We start from the raw sequence: 20,769 nt of genomic DNA, 5'->3' as shown, positions 1-20,769 counted from the left end.
GAAGGACAGGGGAGCCTGGCGTGCTGTAGTCCACAGGATTGCAAAGAGTTGAACACAACTTAGCAACTGAACAACATCCCAGAAACTCAAACTCAAAGGTCTGTGTTAACCACTGTGGTTACCATACTTGTTGGCTCTGACTGTCTATTTCTATTTTATTTCATTTCTTCAACCTCATCCTTTAATTCGTGAGTCAAAAAACTTTGTGGAAAGAGGTGGCAAAACAGATATATAAGAAAGTAGAAGAAGACTAGAAACAGCAATATCTAAGTTTTATGGGAAACTGGAGAGTGGCTTGATTACACCCAATGCAGGATGGCTCAACCTGGGCCCCAATCTTACTTCTTCATGATCAAAATAGTGGACATGTATTGGGCATTTATTATGCACACTGTTTTAATTGCCTCATGCTCCTCAACTCATTTAATCCTCCTGACAGCACTACCACATTAATACTGTATCCCTCATGTAGTGATGACGGAGAAAAATATAATGAGGGCAAATAAGCTGCCAGTGCCACTCAGCCACCCAGGGTTCTGACTCCAGAACCCTCATTCCTAACTGCTACCTACAGACAATATAAAAAGCTGTTGGTCAGCATTGTACAAAACTGGTAGGACAAATTTCCGTTTTGCTCAAGAGGATAATTTTATGTTTCCTGGCTTAAAATGTGTACTCTATGGGCCCCAGAGAGCATTTCAGTACTTTTCTCATTCGTGCAGAGTATGGCCCATGTTTTAAAAAGATAATGGCACTTAGATTTACAAGTACCATTGGGCTTCCCTAGTGACTCAGACAGTAAAGAATCTGCCTGCAATGAGGGAGACCAGGATTCAATCCCTGGGTTGGGAAGATCCCCTGGAGAAGGGAATGGCAACCCACTCCAGTATTCTTACCTGGAGAATTCCATGGAGAGAGGACCCTGGTGAGCTACAGTCCAAGGGGTCACAAAGAGTCGGACAGGACTGAGCGACTAACACATACATATGTACATAGATTTACAAAGGTTTATTTAGATTTCATCCCTGCTGGTTCAGAGGTTAAAGTGTCTGCCTGCAATGCAGGAGACTTGGGTTCGATCCCTGGGTCAGGAAGATCCCCTGGAGAAGGAAATGGCAACCCACTCCAGTATTCTTGCCCGGGAAATCCCATGGACGGAGGAGCCTGGTAGGCTACAGTCCACAGGGTCGAAAAGAGTCAGACACGACTGAGTGACTTCACTTTCTTTCTTTCTTATTTACATGATTTACTTTTTAACCAATGTTGATACGATTTTATGCATGAGTATAAGATTTTATGCAGGGCTGGTTGCAAACATTTATTCCTTTTTAGCAAAAATTATTTATATTGTTTTTTTTCTGGATATACACATAAAAAGGGATACCAGAGAACAGTGTCAGTGGGTGAAGGACAAGATGAGAGCATTGGAGAGAATACTGGCAGGGACACTAAAACCTCTACATCCCATTGGGTGGTCGGGACAGAGACCCACTTCAAAAGGGGATTTCTTGGTTGATGACACTGAAAATGAAGGAGTAACGATGGTTTCCGGCCCTCCCTGACTCTGGACACCAGTGATGTCCTAGGACAAAGTGCATCCATCCACCATGGCCCGGCCGTCCTGGGCAGTGGGCACTGACTTCCCTTCCAGACAGGCTACCCCTGCCCCCACCCCCTCACCCCAGACTGCGTGGTGTTGGACCTACATCCTTTCAGATGTACCTCCCAAAGCTTTCCTCTCCTCAAACCGTTCTCAGCTGAGAAGAAACGCCATCCTCTTCCCAGAGACCTTCCGCCTGGGAGAGGGGTGGAGGCTTGACTTCCTTATCAACCAAGAGCCTGCTCTGAGCAGAGGGCGGGCCCACAGCCTAACTGTAAAAGCGGGGAGGCCGGCTCTGAGGAAGTCAGCGCGCAGGTATCCCAGAGACACGGACCACAGACAGAGGCTGCAATCGGTCTGGCAAGTCGAACTCCTCAGAGACTCAGCAAGAAAGACAAATGTTCAGGAACCAGGGTCCTGGAAAAGCTCCTGGGGATGATTCCAGAGGGGTGTGTACGCTGAAGAGGAACCCCAGCTGGCACTCCTGTGGGAATGTGGGAACCACGGGGAGTGGGCGGTGCTGACGGCAGGGGACCCTCCAGGGCCCTGGGGCTGCTGCCTGACCGGCTCTTCACGGCAGCTGCGGCCAGCGCACAGGCCCCTTACAGAAAGGAAGGGCTGGCCTCAGCCGTGGATGCCCACTGTCTTTGCTCAGGAGATTAGCACTGACGCCAAACTGTAGTTTGTAGTTAAGTCCTGGGTGCTGTGAAGGGGAAGGCGCACCCAGCTGCAGATGCAGGATTTAGGGGGCTCTGCACCCCCAGCCCTTCCCAGCAACAACAAAGCCCATGTGATTATTAGCTCCCAGAAAACGAGAGTGTCTGCCATGAATAAACAGGACGCTATCGGGCTCAGTCTTTATGACAGGCGTGCCCAGAAGACCACAACACCTACTGTTAAAAGCTGGCGACCTGCTGGGAGTATGGTTACAAGATAAAAGTAACTTGTATGTAAAGCTGTGGTTGATCAGAACGATTTTTAACTGCAGAGAACACTTTGCCCGCTAACTTCCTGCTGGGTGGCCTGTAATTCTCTTAAAACAAACATGCTGCCAGTGCTTTAAATATGACTCCCATCTGGACGAAATGATGAATCACTGTTACTTTTATTGTATCTAGTGAATGACCATGGCGTGTCTGTTCCAAGCGTCAATAAATAATACATTTAATTAATTTCCCTTTATAATCTATGATCAAAGTATGTATCACTCAACTTCTTAAGGAACTGAGAAATCATGAAGTTTTTCCTCAAATATAAAAGAATGCCAGCATTTCTTCAACTTCATCATGTATGGAAGACACTGTTAAACACATGGATAGCAAGTCCTCTCACAGTCTTTACAACATTAGAATTTAGTTTCAGAACTGGCTGGATTCTGGATATCTGGAATCCAATGTGACTCAAGTTTTGCAGTGTTTTTTCACTTTTAGTGTTTAATGTGAAATTTCCACCAATGTCAAAAGTGAAATAGGCAAAAATGAGAGAAGCATTAGACTGCCATAGGGGGACACATTCTGTCACTGGGGAGAAATGATGCAAAAGCATCTGAATTCTCTAAAAATAAGATACATTGCTATTAATTCGTCTACAACACAAGAAACCTAAGGCACTAACACACTGGTGAATAAATACATGTTCATTTCTGTCTCCAGCAGCATCACTTTGTATAAAGTCGAATAGAATACGTATTTCAGAAAACATCTTTCTGCTGCTGCTGCTAGTTACTTCATCAGCGTGGGATATTTACACACTTTGCTCTTTAATTTGAAATGTAATATGCATATACAACATGACTGGTCCCTAGGGCAAGTCATCCAGGGCTTATTTCTCAACCAAGAGCAGAGGAGATTGGGGATGGAAAGCACAAGAGGACAGGAGAGGCCTGGGCACCCAGAGCAGGCCCTCACTGATGGAACACCGACCAGCACAGGAGCGGGCCCTGGAAGCGGCGGGGGGGAAGGGGCCTCGGGCTCCGGACTGCCCTGTTGCTTCTCACGGTCTTCATCCACTGGGGCCAGAACTCTCCCAGCCCAGATGTGCGGGAGCAGAGAGTGTCCCCACAGCCCGCTGGTCCTGCTGCCAGATGCGGGGCATAAAATATTCTAATTTGTTCCCTTCCAAGCAATGAGAAAGTCACACCATCTAAAAGGAAATGGTACACACACTCTACAATTACTATCAGAGCCAAATCTGTGAGTCACACAGCCGCCCGCACAAGACAATTTGGCTACTGGAAAATCCTGATTAATGACATTTTTTTAAACACCAGAGTAACAACTTGACCTGCCAAAAATTACCATTTTTTCATCATTTTACCATTTTTTGCCTTGGTTACCTATTATCTTTGGGGGAGAATATAAAGGAAGTTAAAATGAAAACGATGTTGCAGGTTAACTCAAACCCAAAGGCTCCTTCCAAGGTGTGGGGTGAGGGGAGAGGGCTCTGTGGTGTCGGCTTCGAGTCAGAGAAGGGGTCCTTTTGGACGAGGCTGGGGTCCCTCAGACCATGCTGAGATGCTGGGGGATTTTCTAATAACTAATAAAAATCGATTTACATCTGCAAATAAGAGTCTTCCTTAAGTCATAATCACCAGGCCCGCGAGCTCCAATCAGACACAGTGGCCAACAGGACGCGGGAGTTGGTGGCCGTGGGCACAGGCCCAAGACCCCCGGGGCTGAGGCCCCTCGGGAGAGTCCGAGTCAGAAATTCTCTTCGGATGCCAGAAACAGCAGGTGCGCTTTACATTTCCGGCTCCAAAACCACCCACAGCCCATGCTGGCAGAATTAATCACAGGAAGGACTCGCTGCCGATCGCTTTATTTTTGATCGATACGAGCCAGCCGCACGGACAAGTCCCGAGTTCCGAATCCCGAGCCCGGCCGAGTCGCCATCCACCGGGGAAGCGACACGCAGGAGACCCGACCACGTTCTCGAGAAGCGCGAGCGCCGGAGAAGCGGCTCCTGAGTTTCCGACGCAGGTCGCCCCCCGAGCTCATTCTCACCGCCCTCCCCCTGCACACCCGCGGGGCCGGGGGCTCTGCGTCCCGCCGCCCCCTCGCCACCCCGACTCTCCGCCCAGCCCCCGCCGGGTCCCGTCCACTCTGCTCCGCGTCTCTCGGCGCCGCACGCTGGAGAGGGGGGCCGGGCGCTTGGCACCCAGCTGGCCCTCCAGGTGGCCCCCGTGCCCGCCGCCCCCACCCCTCGCCGCCCAGGCTGTAATAATGACATCTTCCTTATTTCTCCTGCTACCGTTAGCGAGCGAGCCCAGAACGGCAACAACCGCTGCCGGGGGAGGCTTGGTTACAGAATCCAGCGCCGGGTAGCGCCTCGCTTAGCAACCGCCCCGAAAAAGCCCCCGCGCTCCGCTCCCACTTGGAGAGCCGGCGGCCACCCTCCCGGCGCGCTCCACCAGCCCCCCGGGGGCCTCGGGCGCCGCGCCCCGGCTCGAGCGACCCCTCCGGCCTCCCTGCTGCGCGCCCCCCGCGCCCCCCGCGCGCAGCCCGGGCTCCCGGCACCTTCCTCGCCTTCCCAGGGGCGGTCGGCGTCCCCCGCCTGCGCCGGGCGGGGGAGGGGGCGCCGTCTGCTGCCTGCCGCCCCCATCCCCTCGCGGTGCCCAGCCGGAGCCCGGCGTGCAGCTCCCTCCGGGGTCTCCGCGGGTCCCCCAGATTGCCTGGCCGAGCTGAGAATGTCACCCCTCAGCGAAGCCCCGCTCTGCGCCCGTTCCCGCACACCCGGCAGCCCAGGGTGAGGGGACTCGGCGCACAGACTGCCTCGGGCTCCTCGTCCCCCACCCGGCCGCCCTCTCGGGGTCCCAGCTGTCCGTCCCGCCGGGCCGCCCTCGCCCCCCCCCAACCCCCGACGGCTCTCGCGCCCCGAGTCCCGTCCCAGCGGGGTTCCGGCCCCGGCGGCTCGCACCTTCCTCAGCGCAGACATCCTCGGGCACTCCAGTTCAGCAGATGCGGGGCGACATGGCCCGTCCGCCCGTCAGTCCGCCAGTCCCCGGGTCCCCGCCGCTACCGCCGCTCCGACCCGCTGGAGCCCGGCGCACGGTCGCTCCTCACGGCCGGCGCCTGCGCACTGGGCGCCCGGGGAGGCACGGGCGCACGGGGGGGCGGCCGGCGCGCGGCAGCATCTGGAGAGGGGCCGGGCCCGCGCCTGGGGGAGCGCCAGGCTTCCGCGCCGCGACCCCTGCCCGCGCCTGCCGCCCCGCCGCCCGGCGCGCCTGGCGCGCACGGCCCGGGGAGCGCGCGCACCGCCTGGCCCGCCAACTGTTGCGCCGGGAGCGGCGGGTCACGCGGGGACGGCGGGGGACCTGGGGCTCCCAAGCGGTCTCCGGGGGCAGCGGCCTCCCGGCTGCGCGCGGAGCAGGTGCTCCGGTCGCTGGAAATTCAGCGAGCGGGTCCGACGCGCACGCCGACACCCGGCACAGCGCGGCCGGCTCGGGAGAGGGAGGAACGGCACGCGGGCGCATGGTGCGAGGAATTCGTGGACGGGGTGAAGTCTCCACACCAGGATGCTCGCGCGGCGCAGAGGACGCGGAAACGTGTGTCCTACATACTGACCCGAGTGTCGCTGGGCTGCCGCTCCTGCTATCGCGGGCACCTAAACCCGGCCCCCGCCTTTCCACTCGCGCCCTTCCCCGGAGAGGAACGTGCCGCCTGTCTTCGCAGGGAGGAAGGGCCACCATGGCGTCCCCAGGCCCGGGAGCGGCGTCTCTCTGTTGTTAAACCTGGGGCGAGGGGGTCTGGCTGCCTTCGCGCGTCCGCTCCCAGCTACGCACAGACCGCCCCAGCCCAGGAATGAGGAAGGAGAACGGTTCAGTGGAAACCCGGCTCTCTCAACCTGCAGCGAACTGGAAAATGTAGCGATGTTGTCCATATTTGGATAGCCGGGGGAAGGAAAGTTGCCACGGCCTAGCGAGAAGCCGCCGCACGGGTAACCGGAGACCACCTGGCTTCCTTCCCGCTTATGCCAGCGTGTTACCTGACCTTGGGCCAGTCCCGGAGCCCCGGTTTTCATAACCCTGACAAACGAAGCTCTAACTGGGCTGTTGTGAAGTTTAAATGAGATTTTTTAAAAAAAACACAACAACAACACGTGAAAGCTGCTAGAATAAGAGAAAACACCAAGAAGAAAGTTTATAGGAAAATGGACAGGAATTAGAATAAGAATCAGGAATCCCTTCCCCCTGGAGAAGGAAATGGCAACCCACTCCATTATTCTTGCCTGGAGAATTCCATGGGCAGAGGAACCTGGAGAGCTACAGTCCATGGGGTTGCAAAGAGTCAGACAGGACTGAGCGACAAACAGAATAGGAATAGAGAATCAGGCAACCAAAATTATTTGGGATGAGACTAACCAATCTTTTCTGAAATTTTCAAAGTCTTTAAATAAAAGCACTGTCTCCATAATATTTCTTCATATAATTGATCACTCTCCTTAATCAACTGCAGCTTATCTTCACAGCAGAGTTCCAAATGCTGAGGGAGTGGATACAAGATGAACTAAGAAAACCGGCCCACAGTCACATTTCTCCTTAGTTTTTATCGTCCAACTTCTCTCCTCTGTCAAAACCAATGAATTGTGTTTCAAACCTCAACCACAAATCTAAATTCTAGATCAATTTTTTACTTTAAAATGTACTTTCCCTTTAGTTCCCTCCTCTCCATATTTGTCCTCATCCTTTCATCTTTTTTAAATGAATTAATTTTATATGGGAGTATAGTTGATTCACAATGTTATGTTTCAAGTGTACAGCAAAGTGATTTAGTTATACATATATTTATCCTTTTTCATATAGGTTATCACAGAATATTGAATTTCCTCTCTATACAGTAGGTCCTTCATCCTTTCATCTTTAAAAAATTCATTTATTCATTCATGCAAGAGCAAAAGCAAAAATAAGAAAAGTGTGCTGAGTGCCCAACATGTCCATCCATATGTGAGCAAAACAGAGAAGCCTTCTCTGGCTCCTGGAGCTTCCAATCACTTTTAAAAAATAACACAGTAACATACAATCACAAATTACAATTACTTTTCTAAAGGAAAGTAGAGGGTGTTATTCAACGTTTAAATGGCAACCACGCAGTTCTGAGATGAGAAAAGAATCTTTTGAGGAAATCTTCATTAAGACTTTATCTTCCTCTGGGTTCTACCACAAGCAGGTCCTGGGATGTGACTTTGGGTGGAGGTAGTTCATTTGGGAGGGTGATGCAGGAAATGAGAAAGGAAGCAGGAAGAGAGCAACAAGGAGCAAAGGAATGTTAATAGGATGTGTTATCAAGCTGGCCACCCCTGTGGAGAGTGGGATCTCAGTTTGGCTGAGGATCCCCAAAGGCACCATATGGAATGCCCCTCAGAACTGCCTGCCTTCAGTTGAGGCTGGACATTTTTCCATCTGATTTCCATCTGCCAATAATTGCCTATTGCTCCCCCCACCCCAGGTTCCTTGACTGAGTAAGTCTCACAGCTTCAGAGAAAGACCTGTGGGGTTTAAAGTGCCCGCAGGTGAATGCAAGGGTCTCTGCAGAAGAACCAGCATTCAGTCAGAAAGCCACCAGACCCACCAGAGCCCTGGAGAAGGAATGGGATTCAGGTGAGAAGAGAACGGGGCAGGGAAATGGTTTCAGATAGGAGGAAGAGCCGGTGTGACGACCTAGGGGAAGAACAGTCAGAGGGAGCAAGAGAGAAAATATGAGTGCATCTGGAGGAGAAGTCAGGGGTGTTCAAAGGACACTTTAAGGACTCTGAGTTGTATCTTATATACAGTGAAATTTGATGTAGGATTTTTAGCAGGGAAATAAGATGTTCTGCGTAGAGAATCATGTCATCTGTGGACAAAGACAGTTGTATTTCTCCCTTATCAATTTATATACCTTTTCTTTCCTTTTCATGTCTTCTTGCATTACCTAGGACCTCCAGTACAATGTTGAAAAGGGGTGACAAAGGTATCCTTGACTTGTCCCTGATGGTGGCAGGGTGGCATCTAGTTTTTCACCATTAAGTATGATGTTGTTGTTGTTTTACAGTTGCTGAGTCATCTCTGACTCTTTGTCAACCCATGGACTGCAGCGTGCCAGGCTCCTCTGTCGTCCACTATCTCCCAGAGTTTGCTCAGATTCACGCCCGTGGACTTGGTGATGCTTTCTAACCATCTCATCCTCTGCTGCCCTCCTCTCCTTTTGCCATCAGTCTTTTCCAGCATCAGTGTCTTTTCCAACGACTGGGCTCTTCACATCAGGTGACCAAAGTATTAGAGCTTCAACTCCAACATCAGTCCTTCCGATGAATATTCAAGGTTGATTTTCTTTAGGATTGTCTGGTCTGATTTCCTTGCAGTCCAACGGACTCTCAAGAGTCTTCTCCAGCACCATACCAGTATGATGTTAGCTATAGGTTTTCTGCAGTTGTTCTTTATCAGGTTGAAGAAGTTCCCTTCTCTTCCTAATTTGGTGACAGTTTTATCATGAATTTTGGATTTTTACTGGATTTTGTCAGATGCTTTTTCTGCATCTATTAATATAATCACGTGATTTTTCTTTGGTTTGTCAATGTAATGGATTACATCCTCTGACTTTTGAAGGGCAATGAGATTTTTTTAAAGGGAATTTTGACTGCTGTGAGGAGAAGAGACGGAGGTGGGGTGGGAATGAGGAAACAAAAATGAGATTGTGGAGATCAGTTTAAAAATGCCTGGATAAATGGTAGTGAGAGATGATGAAGACATGAACCAGGCAATGTAAGTAAGAAATGATGTAGGAAGGACACACTTGCTGTGATTTCTTCAGTGGGTCATGGGGGAGAGACAAGGAGGAGAGGATGCCAATGAATCCCAGGTCTCTGCAGCTGGGTGGGTGGTGCTTCTGGGAGACCGCCGAATGGTACGTGGACACTGCCAAGTGTGGGCTAGCTCCAGAATGTGAGGTCCTATGACTTCAGCAAGAGCAGTTACAGTGGCGGGGGATGGAGACACAGCTGAGCAGCAGTCAGCTGAAGGTGACAAAAGTAGAGACTGACTTTGTGGTCAACTCTTTCGAGAAGTTTGGGTATAAAAGAGATGAAAGGAACAGGGCTAGGGGAAAAGAGATGGTTTCTGGGAAGATCTTGTATGGTTAGAAAGAACAGAGCTGCTTGACACTGCTGGGAAGCTGAGGTAGAGAACAAGGTCACGATGTGACCTAATCAAGGATAGCATTCTGGACATTCCCTCTCTCACTCACCATCTATTGTTAAATAGACTTGATTTTTTTAGAGTGGTTTTAGGTTCACAGGAAGATTGAGGGGAAAGTACAGAGATTTCCTATCTGCCCTTTTCTGTTACATATGCACATCCTCCCCTGCTATCAACATCCCCACTACATGGTCCATTTATTACAACTAATGAACCTGTGTTGACATGTCACTATCACCCAGAGTCCTAGTTTACATTGGGCTTCATTCTTGGGGTTGTATATTCTATGGGTTTGGACAAATGAATAATAATGTTCCACCATTATAATACCAGACAGAGTAGTTTCACTGCCCCAAAAGTCCTCTCTGTGTCTTCCCTCCCAACCCAAGGCCTTGCAACCACTGATCCTTTTACTCCCTCCATAGTTTAGTTTTTTCCAAAACGTCATAGAGTTAGAATCATATACAATCTGTGGCCTTCTCAGATCGGCTTCTTTCACTTAGTGATATGCATTTAAGTTTCCTCCATGTCTTTTCATGTCTTTTAATAGCTCATTTCTTTCTAGCTGAATAATATACCATTGTCTGGATGCACCTCAGTTTATTTATCCATTCACCTGCTGAAGGACACCTCGGTTGCTTCCAAGTTTTGGCAATTATAGATAAAGCTGCTATAAATATCTGTGTGCAGGGTTTTCTGTGCACATAAGTTGCCATCTCATCTGGGAAAATACCAGGGAATGAGATTGATGGATCATAAGAGTATGTTTCATTTTGTAGGAAACCACCAAACTGTCTTCACCACCAACAATGATAAGAGTTCCTGCTGCTCCACCCCCTTTATGTCGTCAGTGTCTGGATTTGGGCATTCTCCTGGATGTGTAGTGGTGTCTTATTGTTTTAAATTGCAACCTGTGATGACATATATAATGTGGAGCAATAATTTGGCCACCTGATGCGAAGAGCCAACTCATTGGGAAAGACCTTGATGCTGGGAAAGATTGAAGGCAAAAGAAGGGAGCAGCAGAGGATGAGATAGTTAGATAGCATCACTGACTCACTGGACATGAGTTTGAGTAAACTTTGAAAGACAGTGAAGGACAGGGAAGCCTGGCGTGCTGCAGTCCATGGGGTCGCAAAGAGTTGGACACAACTTAGGGGCTGAACAACAACCTTCCATATGCTTACTTACCATCCGTCTGTCTTTGGTGAGATGTCTGTTAAGGTCTTTGGTCCATTTTTTAATTGTGTCATTTGTGTTCCATTACTCATTTTCAGTCTCAACTTAATCAGACCTTTCAGCACATAAATTTGGTGTGTACAGCGAGTGTATTTTCTAAACAACTCGCTTTCAATTATATGCGTGTATGTGTGTTCTGACTTTAGGGGCCCTCCAGCTAGTGCTCCATCCTGGGTCCAATAGAGAGGTCTGCATCCAGTATCTTGCTTTCTCTCCTGCAGTTAATTCTCTCTACTGAATTCCAAGCAAGCTTCTGCCTCTACTGCTTCAACAAAATGACTGTAATCAAGGTCACTGAGAACTTTCAGTAGATGAGTACAATTGTCTGTGATGGGTCCTCAATATCACTTCCAACCAGTGATGACATGACTTGGCTTCAGGACAGTTCACTGTCCTCCCCTCCCCCCTGCCCACTCCCTCCTCATCTCCCCACCTTGCAGGAGTTAGAATCCCTCAGAGCTGTACTTGAACCACTTCTCTGTCTACACTCCCCCTTAAGGCTTTAAATGCATCTGCAGCGGACTAGCTCAGCTGTCTATCCCATCCAGGTCCTTTCTGTTTCGTCGAAAATCACTGAACTGCCTGATCCATGCCCACATTCACACATCCAAGGAGCACCCCAAACTGCACGCCACCCAACAGTGACTGCCCCCCACCCCCAGGAGATTTCTTATCTCCTTGGAACCACTCCAGCCTCCCAGTTTCTAGACCAAAACCTGGAGCCAGGCCACACCTCTCCTACCATAGCCACTCTCAGTCAGTCAGAAAACCTCTTTTCACACATATCCGGATCCAACCACTTCTTCCGACAGCCACCACCCTGGCGTTAGCCACCAATGTCCTTCTCACTGCCATGGACTTGAGGTGCCCCCGCTTTCCCCACAGTCTGCTCTCAGCTCAGTGGCTCAGGCAACTTCTTCAAAGTGGGTGTCAGATAGTTTCACTCCTCTGCTGCAAACCAGCGTATCCTCCCCCTAATCCTTGCACCTACACGACCTTGCCCAGCACTGCCTGCTTCCCTGTCTGACGGCACTGTCACCGTCCCTCCTCCCTGGGCTCCTGTCCCACGGGCCCTCCTGCTCCAGGCCTGGGCTTCTGCTGAGTGCCCTTTGCCTGGACATCGCGAGTTTTGCTCCCTCAAATTACATTCGGGGAGGCCTTCCTGACCCCCCTCTCCCCAGTCTGAAACCCCTTCCCTGCTCTTACGGAGGAACCCCAGCTTCCACAGCAGGACTCCACACAGACAGGCTCTCAGAAATACGTTCTCCAAGAAACGGACTCAAGGAAGAGGAGTAAACTATAAACCAAGGTCCCAGAGTAGGTGAGATGGTTGGACGCGAGCACAAAGCAGAAATCTTAACAGTGGGCAAAAGGAATCAGCACCACAAGGGCGCCGGATCAGTGGGCGGCCCCCGGGTTCCCTTCTTGCCGGTTTCCTTTCTGCTTTTAGTCCCAGTTTCTTTTGCACCTCAGGGCCCTGGCCCAGTGGGCGCTCAGCGGACCCTTCCTACTGCCCGCATCCCTGTGCAGCGCTGGGACCCAGAGTGACACTGCGGGCGGGCACCTAGGAGCACAATCCCGCCCCTTGCTGACCTCCTCCCTGACCCAGTCCCTGACTCCCCTCCTGCTGACACCCCATCCACCTCCCGCTGACGTACCCACCCCCTTCCAGTGACGCTCTTCTTTTGAGCCCCTAACGCCTCCTCCCATCCTGCAGAGCCCCCAGCGGTCCCAGTCGGCTTTCCCGGGTTCACGCCCTTCCCTCCGAGCATGCTCGGAGTACTAACGCCCGCGGGCTGTGCTTCGAAGCGCTTACGAGCCAATCCGCAGCCGGTGCGCGACTGATTGGCGTCCAGCGGCAGAGGCTCCGTATCCTGATTGGACAAGCCTGCTGTTGTGGGCGGACCTACAAAGGCGGAGGCCGGAAGTGCTGCAGAGTTGCTCCGGCCGGGGCTGGGGTCCCCGGGGTCGTGAGGCTGGCATGGCCGCGCTGCGAAGGCACGGTAGGCGGGGACCGGGGGTGTCGGGGGACCGGTGGCTTTGGGGAATGGGGAATCTGAGGCCTCGGGACTGTGGGGACCCGAGGCTGTGGGGACGGGAACTGTGAGAGACGAGGGAGCTGTGAGGACAGGGTCTGTGGGGATCCAGGACTGTGAAGGATGGGGGTTATGGCGCTGGATGGGGGGGTTGCTGTGGGGGCCGGGACCCGGGACTGTGGGGATGGAGGCTGTGAGGGACAATGACCATGAGGCCAGGGTCTGTGGGGACCCGGGGCCGTGGGGATGGGGGCTGTGAGGGACAATGGCCGTGAGGACAGGTTCTGTGGGGATGGGGGCTGTGAGGGACAATGGCCGTGAGGACAGGTTCTGTGGGGATGGGGGCTGTGAGGGACAATGGCCGTGAGGCCAGGTTCTGTGGGGATGGGTGCTGTGAGGGACAATGGCTGTGAGGACAGGTTCTGTGGGGACCCGGGGCCGTGGGGCTGGGGGCTGTTAGGGACAATGGCTGTGAGGACAGGTTCTGTGGGGACCCGGGGCCGTGGGGATGGGGGCTGTGAGGGACACAAAGCTTTGAGGGGTGGGGTGGGGGTCCGTGAGGACAGGAGCTGTGCGGGACGGGGGCTGTGAGGCCTCGGGACTGTGGGGATGCGAGGCTGTGAGGACCGAGGCTCTGAGGATCCGGGGCTTTGGGGACGGGGGCTCTGGGCACCCGGGACTGTGAGGAACTCGGAGGCTGAGGCCTCTGGACTGCGGGGACGCGAACTGTGAGGATATGGGACTGTGAGGGACAAGGGCTGTAGGAGTCTGGGACCCGGGACTATGGGGGACGGGTGTGAAGACCTGCCCAAACCCCACGTTCACACTCTCAAGCCATTTAAGTGCAGGGACCCTGAATTTCTGGGGACATAACTAGTGTTTATTAAGTGATGGCAGTATTTTTAACCAGCACCAAAGGCAGAATGGGACTTCCCTAGTGGCTCAGACTGTAAAGAATCCACCTGCAATGCAGGAGACGGGGGTTTGATCCCTGTATCAGGAAGGTTCTCTGGAGAAGGGAATGGCAACCCACTCCAGTGTTCTTGCCTAGAGAATTCCATGGACAGAAGACCTTGATGGGCTACAGTCCTTGGGGTCCCAAAGAGTCAGACAGGACAGAGCAGCCAACACTCAAAGGCAGAGTGGATACATTTAATTGGCTAACCTGGCACATGCTTTAGGATGAATGTCAGAGATACAGGGAACTTCAGACACCTCTTGGAAAGCCCAGCGAACTTCTCATTACCCTATAATCATCAACATTAATATGAAAAAAAAGGGAAGATTATGTTTTCCTCAGTTGTATTCAGATATGATCAATACAGAACTGTATGGGTTTTAGGTGTACAGCATAGTGACATGATGGGCTATATATTACAAAGCCATCACCCAGTAAGCTAACATCCATCGCCTCATATAGTTACAAAATCCCTTGTGATAAGTACTTTTAGGACCTACTTTCTGTCTTAGCAAATATGCTGCACAGCAGTGTTAGCAGTAATCACCATGCTGTACAACTACATCCCAGGACTTATTTACTTATGACTGGAAGCTTGTACCTTTTGACCATCTTTACCACTTTGTCCCATCCCTCAATCACCTCTGGTAACCATCAGTCTGTTCTCTGTATCTGTGAGCTCCTTTTTTCATTTTTTTTTTTTTTTAGATTCAACAAATAGTGAGATCTTACAGTATTTGTCTTTCTTTGACTTATTCCACTTAGCGTAACGCCGTCAAGATTATCTGTGTTATTGGCAATGGCACTTTCCTTCCTTAGGGCTTAATAGTAGTCCACATCTTATTCATCCATCCATCCATGGACACTTAGGTTGTTTCCATATCTTGGCTATTGTGAATAATGCTTCAGTGAACATTGAAGGTACATGTGTCTGAATTTTCAAGTTAGTGTTTTCATTTTCTTCGGATAAATACCCAGATCCAAAAGTGGAATTGAAGATCATATCATAGTTTAATTTTTAATTTTGGGAGGATCCTCCAGACTTTTCCACTGTGGCTGCATCAATTTTCATTCCCACAAGCAGTGCACAAGGGCTTCCTTTCTTTCACATCCTCACCAACATTTGTTATTTCCTGTCTTTTTTGATGATACCCATTCTGACAGGTGTGAGGTGATATCTCATTGTGTTTTGATTTCAATTTCCCTGATGATTAGTGATCTTGAGCATCTTTTCTGTGTACCTGTTGACTACCTGTATGTCTTCTTTGGAGAAACATCTGCTCAGTTTCTCTGCCCATTTTTTTTTTTAAATAAATTTGTTTATTGTAGTTGGGGGCTAACTACTTTACAATATTGTAGTGGTTTTTGCCATACATTGACATGAGTCAGCCATGGGTTTACATGTGTTCCCCATCCTGAATCCCCCTCCCACCCCCTTCCCCATACCATCCCTCTGGGTCATCCCATTGCCCCAGCCCTGAGCATTTGTCTCATGCATCGAACCTGGAATGGTGTTCTGTTTCACATATGATAATATACGTGTTTCAATGCTATTCTCTCAGATCATCCCACCCTCACCTTCTCCCTCAGAGTCCATAAGACTGTTCTATGCATCTGTGTCTCTTATTCTGTCTCACATATAGGGTTATCGTTACCATCTTTCAAATTCCATATATATGCATTAGTATACTGTACTGGTGTTTTTCTTTCTGGCTTACTTCACTCTGTATAATGGGCTCCAGTTTCATCTATCTCAATAGAACTGATTCAAATGTATTCTTTTTAATGGCTGAGTAATATTCCATTGTGTATATGTACCAGAGCTTCCTTATCCATTCATCTGCTGATGGACATCTAGGTTGCTTCCATGTCCTGGCTATTATAAACAGTGCTGCGATGAACATTGGGGTACACATGTCTCTTTCAATTCTGGTTTCCTCGGTCTGTATGCCCAGCAGTGGGATTGCTGGGTTGTATGGCAGTTCTATTCCCAGTTTTTTAAGGAATCTCCACACTGTTCTCCATAGTGTCTGCCCATTTTTTACTCAGATTATTTGGGGGCTTTTTGCTACTGAGTTGTATGGTTCTTTATATATTTTAGATATTAGCACCTATCAGATTTATAGTGTGCAAATATTTTCTCCCCTTCAGTAGGTTGCCTTTTCATTTGTTGGTGGTTTTGTTTTGCAGAAGCTTTTTAATTTCTTTTGTTTGTTTTTACTGTTGTTGTCTTTGCTTTTGGTATCAAATGCAAAACAAAAAAAATCTTCACTAAGACTCCTGCTGTCAAAGAACTTTCTCCCTGTGTTTTCTTCTAGGAGTTGTGTGGTTTCAAGTAAAGGTGAAGGTTTTGGATATGTTTCTCATTTTACTTGGATTAGTTCAGGAAGTGATTATTTTCTTTCCTTCTCTCCGTTAAAACAGATGTTGTGTTTTTGCCCTTTGAAAGGAAAAGCCCAGTGGCAACTATAGTTAATATTTGCATAAAATAAGGAAACTAATTTCTCTGTAAGGCAGAATATGGAGAAAAGTAGATAGCATTCCCAGTCTGCTTCTCTGTAGGAGAACACTGCACCTCAGTAACAGTAGTGGAGTAGTAGGAACAGGTTCTCCTCGATCTTCCAACTGGGATGAAGCAGCTTTTTGACTTGCCTTCAAGTGTCCCCTCAGCCTGCCCTGCTGGATCCCTTGCATCATGTCTTGGTGACAAAACAAGAGCAGTGTCTGCTCTCCGCACAAAATGATCACAGCCTTATGTGCGCTTAAAATGTTTCAGAATGGCTAATAGCATAGTAATTGCTGCTAAAAACTGTGAGGAAAAATTTTGGACAGAGTTTGAAATATTTTTAAGTGTTAAAGTTTTGTGAGAAACTGAGTGTTTAGTGTATGTCTACTGCTTAGATGGGGAGGCCGCCTCAGATTGGTCATGGTGTAGGGTTCCAGTTATGTTCCATTTGAATACTATTTATAGTCTTATTTTGAGAACTAGTTTCCTCTTAATTAATATTTCAGAAAGCTTGCCAACTCTTGCTTAATCTTAGCTAATTGTTTTTCCATTTATAATTCTATGGTGAAACTCATTAAGAAACTATCATTCATTGAATTTGCATATATATTGAGCTTCTCTTTCTTGTGAATTGATGCAATACTATTATCAATGTATTCCTCTATTCCTAGGCAGCCTTTTCATATTACAGGACAAAAAACCCATATTGAATATTGTGGTGGGAAAAGCTATAGAGAGGTTGGCAGATAAACATACTCTTTACTGAAAATAGGAAATTGAAAATACTGTTTAAGATTCTAAGAAATACCTTAAACTTAAGAAAATTTAAAGTATCTCTTAAGCTATACAGATATCAGGTGGAAAAGGGAATCATCTGAGTCACCGTTTACTGAGGTTGGGGACCTCTTCCTTTTCTTTATGATTTTCTTGGTGTGTGTTTGTTTTAGAAGATTTTCTCTACCAAGCCAGGCTGTAGTTGGGAGGCTGTCATCAAACTGGCCACTGGGAAAGTTTCAATGAAATTCTATTTCTGATCTTATTTTCTGAAGTAGTTTTTCATTTATATATGATTTCAAAAAGCCTGCCAACTCTCGTTTTAAGTTCTAGATAATCACTTTTCCATTTAGATAATCACTTTTAAAAGGTATGTCATAAACCTGTTTGTTCTGGTAGCTTTCTTTCATAATGAAATATCTAGAAGTCACATTTTTAAAGTTATTTGTTAATACTTAGGGTCTTCTTTATTTTTGTGTAATTTCTATAAATATGTGGCCCCATCAGTTTTACTGCTTTCCATTTAACATCCACCCTTGAAAATACAGTTTTTTGGCTAGTTTTTTTCCTCATGTCTCCAGATTAGCTCTACACGTGTTTTTTTGTCCTCTGAGAATTGTACTTTTCTGAGAGACAGTGGTTCATAGGGATGATATGGCAAGAGAATCACAAATGAATCAATATGATTCCATTACCAGAAAGCTCTCCAGTATAAATGTAGTAAAAAGAAATGTGTAGTTTTACACCCATGTTAAATAAAGTATGAATGTAGATGTGAACATAGATGTTGAGGGAAATGTGTGTTACTTTACCATCAAAGTGAACTTTTTTAAGGAGAAGGAAAATATTTGTGATGATGGGGTGACTTACTGGCCTCAAAGTTCAAGAGGGTTTTTTTTTTTTAACGCATAGTTTTCATTTTCCTTTGTTTTTTTTCAGAGTGGAACATTATGGAAGAAAAAGTTCTATTTCCGTTGTTTTTGTTTTTGTTTTCATGAGAGCCTTTCCTAATAGAAAATATATTCACCCAGATCCCCTGGTGAGGAGGCTTTCCCCTCTGGGAGGTGTGCTGGGAACCAAGTCCCTCAGGCAGGGACCTGTTAGACCTTCCTTCCTAAGACCACTGAGAAGGAGGCCAGATAACTTGAAATACTGCCACTAATGCCTTTGTTAAACATGGAGCAACCCCTGCCTTTTTTTACCCCCAGCTATTGGATTCTAAACAGGTAGCTGTGTGAAAGAAGAGGTCAGAACTGAATAGTTTACCACCAGCAATCAAGCCATCTATTTACTTTTGAGGTACATGAAGAATTCACAGTTCTTCCCAGGTATCTAATTTCCAAAGAACACTTGACTGAAGATTTATTTTTCTTTGTCTTATGTCTTTAACCTGAAACAGCAAGTGTGGATGACAGTCCTCTCTGAAAATCATATCAAAATGGCTTGATTCCCCTGTGACACAGAGACTTGATCTCTCTGTTTGGAATTCCATCGTATTAACGTCAGAGGAGATGGTTTTCTCCACGGTGACCTTTTGCTGTGTCTCTTGTGTCCCAGCTCCAGGCGCCTGTCTGCGTGGTGATTGTACTCGTCTCCTGCGGGCATCCATGTCCGTTCTCCTGCTTTTTTATGTTCTGCTGATTACTTTTTGACAAACACCAGAGTTTCACATTAGAACCTGCTCCTGCTGCTGGGAGAGGGGGTAGGGGCACAGCAGGAGGACGAGGTGTGAGGAGGGGAGGAGCAGGCAGGTAACTGGGTCCCTGTGGTGACACAGAGCTGCCTTCCTGAACCTGAGCACCCAGCTCTTTTTTGTTTGTTTTTGAGCACAGTGGAAATTAAGCAGAAAAGAGACTTTTAACCTCTAAACTGATTTTTAGGGCTACACTTGCTGTAGGCAACACACACAAACACCCATACACACGGTCACAAGATGCATTTCAACAAACCAAAGGTGACAGATGCATTTTAAAAATGATGCTTTACTGCGTGCCAGTACCCTGAAAAAAGTAACCTTTCATTTCTGCTCTGCTTTTGACTTGAATCCCTACATGGCTGTGGCCAGAAGTCCCTATCTGTAGTAAACTGGTAGGCAGTTCACATACACCCATCTCCTTCATAGCCCTAGAGGCTCCAAGAAGTTAGAGTCCAGTGGCTGTACATTTCTTTTGGTATAAAATATTAATAGCTAGTGATTTCTATTTAAGTAAACTCTGAGCTCCTTCTGTGACTGCATTGGAGTGACCCCATCCTCCCTTTGAAAAGCAGATGAGCTGATGGGGGGCAGGGGTGGGGGCAGGTCCTCACTGACAGCTTGTTTTCTTTAGAGGACAATGTTCATGCATTGAGTGGTCCTATTCTCTGTGTTGTGAATAAGAAGTGAAATTTACTGAGGAATCCTCCAGCAGTATTAGCTAGTAGAAAGTATTACTTTAGTTTTGTTACACATGGCTCTTTTAAAGTTGATTTTGGAAAATTAAAATCATATTATTTTTTAAAAGACTATGCTTTAAATTGTGGCAACTGAAAGTATTAGACATGTGTTGCTGTTGTTTTGTCGCTAAGTCACGTCTGACTGTTTGCAACCCCATGGACTGTAGCCCACCAGGCTCCTCTGTCTATGGTATTTCCCAGGCAGGAATACTGGAGCAGAGTGCCATTTCCTCCTCCAGGGGATCTTCCTAACCAAATGATCGAACCCACGTCTCCCGCATTGGCAGGTAGCTTCTTTGCCTCTGAGCCACCTGTGAAGCCCGTATGAGACATGTATATTTATCAGCTTCCAGAGCCAGGTGTGAGGCAAGCCTGCAGCCCCCAGAGTCCCCCCAAGTCAGAGACCCAGAGCCTGGCCCTGGAGCTCTCAGCCTGGGCTCTGGGCTGAGTCTTGTCCCTGAGGAAGGACCACATATCCTGAACCTCCTGCAGGGCTGGGCCCACCCCCACACCCCGGGGTCATGCAGGGACACCGAAAAACAGTGAGTGGGGACCAGGGGGCCTCGAGACCCGCTTTGCAGACAGGCCACCAGTTAGGCCATAGATACAGCATGTGCAGGTGACACGCTGAATTCAGGGACAGTGCTGCAGCCACACTGCCTGTGTCTGCGCCCATGGCTGGCCTGCTATGTGCCGTGCCCTCGCCACTGTGTCAGGGCGCCAGTGGAAGCAAAATTGTCAGGTGACTGGTTCATCTCAGTGTTTCCTGGTGACCATGCCGGTTTCTCCCTGGGATTGCTGTGTATTTTGGCTCCTTCAGGCCGTGTGGTCACTCCACAGTGGATGCACGTGCTGCTTGGTGATGACCCATGTCTGGTTTTCCTGTACGGTGGTCATGTGTTCACACACACATGTGTGCGGAGCTCAGCCGTGACCGTAGCAGGATGCCCGCATCAGCTGCTGTCAGCCCAGGTGGTTCTCGGGCTCCAAGCGTCCCCAAGTTCATTTTAGAGCAGGGTGACTGGTTAGGGTTTTGTCAACTGCTTTTGGTTC

The 20,769-nt window shown here is 48.6% G+C and overlaps 2 protein-coding genes across 8 annotated transcripts in view; one reads left to right on the top strand and one right to left on the bottom strand.

The window, feature by feature from the left end:
* The window catches only part of LOC145518928 (uncharacterized), a 480,773-nt gene extending 474,935 nt beyond the window's left edge, over positions 1-5,838 (bottom strand). For both annotated transcript variants that reach the window (XR_014063466.1, XM_081524198.1), the window contains exon 1: positions 5,516-5,838. The gene's annotated coding sequence lies outside the window, so the exon portion shown is untranslated. The remainder of the gene's footprint in view (positions 1-5,515) is intronic.
* Positions 5,839-12,902: 7,064 nt separating this feature from the next.
* ERICH1 (glutamate rich 1) overlaps positions 12,903-20,769 on the top strand; it is a 144,292-nt gene continuing 136,425 nt past the window's right edge. For all 6 annotated transcript variants that reach the window (XR_014063463.1, XR_014063462.1, XR_014063465.1 and 3 more), the window contains exon 1: positions 12,903-13,012. Coding sequence is in view for 2 of the 6 variants with exons in the window: in XM_081524196.1 (XP_081380322.1) it covers positions 12,991-13,012 (22 nt within the window). In the remaining 4 variants the exon portion in view is untranslated. The remainder of the gene's footprint in view (positions 13,013-20,769) is intronic.

The sequence above is a fragment of the Giraffa tippelskirchi genome, chromosome 8, assembly GCF_054371585.1.
Source record: "Giraffa tippelskirchi isolate mGirTip1 chromosome 8, T2T-mGirTip1v1.2.pri, whole genome shotgun sequence".
NCBI lineage: Eukaryota > Metazoa > Chordata > Mammalia > Artiodactyla > Giraffidae > Giraffa > Giraffa tippelskirchi.
Note: the sequence above shows the minus strand (reverse complement) of the source record. Positions and strands in the feature narration are given on the sequence as shown.